Source organism: Protomyctophum bolini (assembly GCF_963924005.1).
Source record: "Protomyctophum bolini genome assembly, chromosome: 20".
Lineage (NCBI taxonomy): Eukaryota > Metazoa > Chordata > Actinopteri > Myctophiformes > Myctophidae > Protomyctophum > Protomyctophum bolini.
Genome location: NC_137881.1, coordinates 22575796 through 22583295, shown reverse-complemented (window position 1 = coordinate 22583295; position 7500 = coordinate 22575796). Strand labels below are relative to the sequence as shown.

The 7500-nt window shown below is 45.4% G+C and overlaps 1 protein-coding gene and 1 long non-coding RNA gene across 2 annotated transcripts in view; both read right to left on the bottom strand.

Moving 5' to 3' along the window:
* Window positions 1–7500, bottom strand: part of LOC308335551 — a 522414-nt gene that overhangs the window by 90829 nt on the left and 424085 nt on the right. The gene's annotated exons all lie outside the window — the stretch shown is intronic.
* The window catches only part of LOC308335463 (dachshund homolog 2-like), a 95970-nt gene that overhangs the window by 16392 nt on the left and 72078 nt on the right, over window positions 1–7500 (bottom strand). The window contains 1 exon segment of the mRNA XM_080792506.1: window positions 1450–1611. Coding sequence (XP_080648632.1) covers window positions 1450–1611 — 162 coding nt within the window.

The following is a 7500-nucleotide window of genomic DNA, read 5'->3' as shown; positions in this document are numbered from 1 at the left end:
AACGGCAAAATAAAAGGCCCACAGACATGCAGTGCTCTGTTGTTAACTCATTCACCGTCATCTGGTGGCTGGATTTATACACGAAGACCGCCACCATTCACTTCAATGTAGAACTGTCTTATTTTTAAAGCAGTTTCTCTCGGAAACGTTGAAACGGGAAGTGAAACATTTCCGCAAATGTTATTTAATTCACCCAAAACATACATTTTGTTGATCAAAAACGCAGCATGTAAGAAGAATCTGAGATATTAGGATTCTAAAAAACTCTGTTCCCATAGACAGCATAAGCCAGCAGACTTCACTTTTCATCGCAACGGGAACCGGAGTGTTACAGAAGACGATCTCGGTGGCGAATGAGTTAAATCAATTAAGACCATCTCATTGTGGTCAGCCAGCTCAGTGGCCTTGTGGTTAGAATCTCCTATACCTAAGATTAGGAGGTCAGGGTTTGATTCCCCGGCCGTAATCTACAAGCTCATAGCGCGCCAGTCTAGTCTGCTATTTTTTTTAAATCGAAGAACGACTGACATAGAAACATAGCTTTTTCAGAAAACTGTCAGGATGTAGAAGACATTTTTAGACCTGTTCTCAGGTCAAAATGGGTTAAATCGAGTTTGAAACAATGCCAGAGTTAAAAACAATAACATGCTCCAATGTGTAACTCAGACTTCATGTGACCCAGCCTGTGACCTCAGTCATTTTAAAGTGCTGGGGCTTGTTTTCTACCTTGTTTTCCTCCACCTGTCCTGCATGCTTATTTCTCTCGCAAAATTACTGGAGCAGACCCCATGCCTTCCTCTCCCCACAGACAAAATACAGCTCCTTTTTTGGCCTTCACAGTGACAGTTATTCACATGCAACAGTTTCAGAGTTCTCCGTGACATCTCTTTTGTCACACTGATGTGACAATTGATCTGTTCTGTTCTAAAACAATAGAGCAGCTGTTACTGTTTGAATGTTTCAGATTGACAAAGGGGCACGGCTGGTCAGAGTCTAGTTGGTGATGACTTCTATATGCCAAAAGAGTTTTAACAGTTATTCATAACAGCCACAGGGGTCTCCATCTCGTTGATGAACAGAAAATATTTTACTGACAACATTTAGGCCTAAATCGGCCAGTACATGTTATGTTATCGCGATGATGTAAGATGCTAAAGCGCCCCTCACTTCACACGGGTGTGATTTATTTTTGTCCCAGGATTAAGGAATGGGCGGAGAAAGGAGACGTTTCCGGCTCCATTTTTTTAGGAATGTTTTTAAAATAATACCCACGTCTATTAATTTTTTTGAAGTCACGATGAAATATTAAAGAAGACTACGTCAAGTTGCCATGCATTGCTGTACTTCAATATATTTTGACGAGAAATATTCGGGTAAAATATAGCCGTGTTTAGTGACGGTGTGACTTAGTGTCCATTGTGTGCTATCCGTCTGTGTTGGTCCACTCACTGTTAGCCAATAGCTGCTGCTGTTGCTGCTGCAGCTGCTGTTGATTGACAGCTCCCATGGCCGGCCCCCTGCCGCCTCCACCTCCCATGGCTCCTCCTCCGCCGTGGACTCCGGAGGGGGGGCTGGTGAGCCGCTCCTTATCCCAGGAGCACTCGCTCCCTCCTGGGTAGAGAGACACAGACACAGAGAGGGGTTGGATCACCGGCGGCCTGCATGGGGGCTCAGGATGGAGATTAGTTGAACAAGTTGTTAAGGTCAAAGGTACAGAAACCTTGTATGTTCACAACTGTTACTTTGCAGTGGTTCTCAAACCTTTTCATCTCATTAAAAAAAGTTCAGACCTGTCTGAACTGAGTGGTGCTGTACTGTACTTGTACTGCATGTGTGTGTGTGTGTGTGTGTGTGTGTGTGTGTGTGTGTGTGTGTGACATGGCGTGTTATGAGCTTATTGATCGGCTATTTTCGGTAGTTTTGCGAGACACTCATCGCGTGCGAAGAAGCAGAGCGCCGGGGGAGTTCACCGCCGTCCTGTGCCAATAAAAAGGTCAAAGCAAATCGAGGAGCAATTTTAGAAAAGAGCAAAGAATCCCCACCTCTGTTTCCAAATGGAAGCCCTGGAGGTATTTATTCAGTGGCAGATAGATAGCTAAGACACGCAGAGTTACAAATGGATAAATGAAATGACCTCGGAGGAGTTAAACGGTGCAGAGGGATGAGAGATAAAAACAGAAAGTGGTTTGTTGTGGGAAGAACAGAAGCTGCCGTCTGAGGCCGAGAAATAAATCCAGTTAAGTTAAAAGTCAACTCTCTCTCTCTCTCCATCTGTTTTATGTGATGCTCCATCTCCCTCCCTCCCTCCCTCCCTCCCTCCCTCCCTCCCTCCCTCCCTCCCTCCCTCCCTCCCTCCCTCACTCTCTGTGTGTGTGGTATGTCTCATTTCCTTTCTCGCCCTCTCTCTCTCTCCCTCACTCATTCGGACCCTCTCAGTGTATCTCTCTCCCTCCCTCACTGTATGTGTGTGTGTGTGTGTGTGTGTGTGCATACAGTACAAGTGCTTTCTCATCATCTTATACTTGCAGTTGTGTAGCTCTCTCTCTCTCTCTCTCTCTCTCTCTCTCATCCGTCTTCATCTCTCTCCATTAGTTTGAATTAGCGGCAGTCTCTCTCTATTACTGCCGACCAACTCCCCAGTGTGTGTGTGTGTGTGTGTGTGTGTGTGTGTGTGTGTGTGTGAGAGAGACTGTGTGTGTGCGCACGACAGCTGGGCCCCGTCCCCTCTGCCATTTACACCAGGGGAAGAAAGCAAGGGTAAACAGATGGACAGATGTTCTCTCTCTCTCTCTCTCTCCTCTGTCTTTTTCTCACACTGTCACTCCCTACTTGGCAAGCTCCACTCATTCCATCCATCTTCCATCTATGTCTCTCTCTCTCTCTCTCTCTCTCTCCTCCCTCCATCATCCCTTCAACCCTTTATCTTTCAATCTCTGTCTTCCTCACACCTGCTCTCTCTCTCTCTCTCTCTCTCTGGTGGGTCCCCGTTTTTATTTCCCCTCGTTCCCGCTACCTCGCCGTCCATCTCGTTTCCTCCCCCTCTCCCTCTGCACACTTCCTCTTTCTGTCCATCTCTCTCACTCTGTCTGTCTCTGTCTCTGTCTCTCTCTCTCTCTCTCTCTCTCTCTCTCTCTCTCTCTCTCTCTCTCTCTCTCTCTCTCTCAATACAATTAACCCTAGAACATTAAACATCCTTTTTGTCACTAAACTCGGGTATTTTTTACCCAATGTAAAATATTCTGTGGTGCCTCAACGACCCCCCCGGGGTTACGGGATAGATGAGGAAAATATTCCATAAAAAATATTTCTCATCAAAATATACTGAAGTACAGCAATACATGGCAACTTGAGATAGTCTTCTTTAATATGTCATCGTGACTTTTCACAAAAAAACAAACCTTCTATGATGTCGCTGAGCATCATGAAGGTACTGAAAGACCCACCCAACACAGACATCAGCAACATTATGCAAATTACAAAAGTATAATAGTCCGGAAAATCACCAGTGTTTAGTGTTCTAGGGGGTGATAATGATAATAATAATAATAATAAAAATAAATAATAAAGGATTTGTCACAACAAGAGTTGGCTTTGTCCACGGCGTAAACGTCTTTAAAAAAAATACTTTTTGAAAAGTCTATGGGGAATTATTTCCTGGGCTCTCGTCGGGGGGCGGGACTGCGACGCTCTAACTCCCTCCTACCTCAAGGGAACAGGCTATAGTCTCCCCGTATCTAACCTGTGTTAAATAAACAATGTGGAGGTGACACCCTCAGGCACCACAGAGAGCTGCACTGGCACCTCCTATTGGCTGGTCAGAGCGTCACAGCAATGTATACAGTCACATCTATAAACACACACAAACACGCACGCGCGCACACACACACGGCAACATAAAAGCAGTCCTCACGCCCATTCCATGTGAGCGAGAACTTAAATGAAATGAGCTGTCAAAAAATAAAAAGCCGGTGTGTGTGTGTGTGTGTGTGTGTGTGTTTGTGTGTGCGTAGTGTATGTGTGTGCGTAGTGTATGTGTGTGTGTGTGTGTGTGGGTGGTTTTGAATGGTTGTTGAAACAATGCACAGCAAACGGACACCAGATCTGTCCTTATGTAAAGGAGACAGGCCGGCTAATATCATATTCACCCCAACACAGTGTGTGTGTGTGTGTGTGTGTGTGTGTGTGTGTGTGTGTGTGTGTGTGTGTGTGTGTGTGTGTGCGTGTGTGTGTGTGTGTGCGTGTGTGTGTGTGTGTGTGCGTGCGTGCCATAATTCATGCTTGAAAATGCTGACCTTAATACAATGAAAGGAAGGGATGTACAGTGAGGATGCACGTGCACGCGCACACACACACACACAAAGTCCAAGTCAAGGTTCGATTGATACATATTGATCCCCTCCCTCATAGATAATACATGAGGTTGACCTCAGGGTGTGTGTGTGTGTGTGTGTGTGTGTGTGTGTGTGTCTGCTGTGCGGCGGCGGCCATGTTGGCGATGGTGTTGAGGTGGTTCATCTGGGACATTGCCATGGCGACGTCTGTGCATTGTGCCCTTTTCTGTGTGTGTGTGTGAGAGTGTGTGTGTGTGTGTGTGTGTGTGTGTGTGTGTGTGTGTGTGCCTGCGTGCGTGCGTGCGTGTGTTACTGTTTACTTGCATGACAACCTATAAGGTGTTGTGGCGGATGGGGAACCAGCTGTGGTAATATCCTTATTAACTGTGATCAGGTTCCTTCCATGAGAAGATAACTTCTTTCAGCGTGGTCGTCACACGCTGATGAAGGCTCGACGTTTAATGTTCTGTTATCTAGTCATTGGTTAGGTTAGGTTTAGGTGTGCTGCCCCGTTGGAGGTTAGGGTTAGGGTGAGGGTTTGAGATAGGTTGTAGTTGTAGGACTAATGACTGGTCTAACCAATGACTAGTCCTCTGTCCAGGTCACTATTTCCTTGGTCCCAGTTTTTTCCCGTCCCAGTTAGCCCTGTAGTGTGGGAGTAGGTGTATGACATTATGGTCAGACTTCCCCAAGGCAGGCCTGCAGGTGGATTTATAGGCGTCTGGTATGTTGCCATAACACTTGTCCAGGGTGCGCGCCAGGCAGGCCGGACAGTCCACGTACTGGTGTAGAGTGGGCAGGTGATCGGACAGTTCACAAGAGTTCATTGAAAGTCCCCTAGCAGCAGAACGGGTTGGTTAACTGCGCGGGACAGAGCGTTGTTGTAGCACTCGGCTATACTGGCCGCAGACCCCACAAAGTCCGGCCCAGGTACAGTACATAGGCCAGTATGATTGTAATCTGGCCAAACTCTCTTGGGAGGTAGAATGGACGAAATGAGACCACCAGGATTTCATAGTCATGTGTGCATACGCGTTCCCGGACCGTATACTGGGTAGCCCAACATGTGTCAACATAGACACACAAGCCACCACCAATAGATTTCCGTGACGTATTAGTGTCTCTGTCAGCCCGTATTATTGTGTAATCCGGCAGATTTGGGTCCGACATCTCCTCCTTCAACTAACTCTCTGTAAAACAGATGAGGTTGCTCTGTCTGAATTCGTTGTCGTATTTAACTTTAGCGACCAGTTCATTCATTTTGTTGCTCAAAGAGCGGACATTAGAAAAAGTTATTACCGGCAAAGGATGTCTGCTGCCGCGCCTCCTTAACCTGTCTCTCACTCCTCCTCTTGATCCTCGTTTCCTATCTTTATTCCATTTTCGCGTCCCGGTATTCTTTTTAAGTTGTGGATACTTGTCCAGTGAATCCAAAACAGCGTCTCCTGGATTTGCCTGAGCGATAACAGCTGAGCGCGAGTATAGGCGAGGACGCTGACTTTTCCGTGTAAACTCCATACTTCAGTGATTAAACAACTGAGAAGGCACACAGCCAGGCACAGTATCATGCCGACGTTAAACTTCATTTCGCCACAAAGATAATTGGGGTGCGATTACTTAAGACGACATAAAACACATAGAATAACAGCATACGAGACAGACAGATGAGACACTGGGTCAGCAGCAGAACCGCGCCCCCATTATGAGAGTTACAGTTGTATTGTTTATTTTCTTTTTCCATTATGGCTCCTTTCTTTCTTCTAGGAATTCTCGGGTTCCATTTCAATCTACTGTTTCTTTCCTTTATCCCCACTGGCTTGTTTATGTTTCTTGTATGACACAAAATCAGTTACAATGATTATGTATTTATATCGTATTACAGTGCGTTGTCATTTTACTGCCGTGAACAAACGATTTACTAGCACCCCTCGAAAGTAATCAGTGGATCCACCCAATGTAGATGTTATTTAGTCGCAGGCTCTTGTTAATAGTTTAAGGGCCCATGACGTAGATGTCCGTCATGGTACTTAGTACGGTCATGTGCCCGAGACGGAGATTGATTAATCTCCGTCATGAAAAATGAATAAAATTGAAAGAAAATTGTGATATCAAAACCGGTCGCATCGCTACAGCCTAGAAGCGCTTGTTGCGCAATCCTCGGTGTTGTACAACAGTGACACATCATTGAAAATGTGCCCTGCCTGTTTAGCCGACGACAACGAAAATCTTAAAACGTTAATAACTCGCAATCTAAATCATCCCCCCTAATTATAAAAAAAAATGTTATGTGTTTGACGGGCCCCGGCTGTCCAGTCGCCAGTCTCGTTACCTCCCGTTGTTGTCGATGGCATCGATAGTGTTGTGGCTATTGTTAGCTGCTACACAGACATTCACAACAACATCTGGTCCGTCGGTAAAAGTGGTCCGGGCGCTATAAACGATGGGCACATTTTATGAATGGATTAAATAACCCTGGGTCCTTAAGGTGTTAATACTTTTCACTGGGTGAATATAAATAAAAACCCATAGAGCGACTAAACTACTTTGAATGGTGGTGACAATACCTGTGCGTGCCGTGCACACCGGCGCACGTCACAGTTGTCCTACAGCACGCTTTGTTCCCCTGTTGCATTACCGACCGAGAAAACAAAAAGAACGTCAACAGTGTCTTCTTTCTGTTTTTTTCTTTCTCGCTCTGTCTTTCTCACATTCAACTGTGTTTTTTCTTTCTCAAACATCTCTTTTATTCAACTGACCTGACTGATGGCATGATAGAGTTACCATTTATCTCTCTCTCTCCCTCTATTCTCGTTTCATTCTTTGTGACGAAGTCACATTTATCATCCATATTCTTTCTATATTTACAAAGAGAGAGAGAGACCTAAAAAGACAAGAAACAGAAAGAGAGAGAGATATCCTTTCTTCTCACTGCAACAGGCTAGAGTTTCTCTAATTTACTTTGATTCTCTCCTTTCTTCTGAAACTCTTTTCACCGGCTGACCTCATAAATGCCCTGCTAGAGTTACCATTTCTCTCTCTCGCTCTCTTTTGTCTCTCTCCTTTTCCCTCTCATTTCCATTCTCAACCCCCCTCTCACTCCCTCGCTGCCCCCTCCTTTTCGCCTCTCTTGTCTTTCCTCTTCTTTCATTTCATTCAGTTGATATTTCTT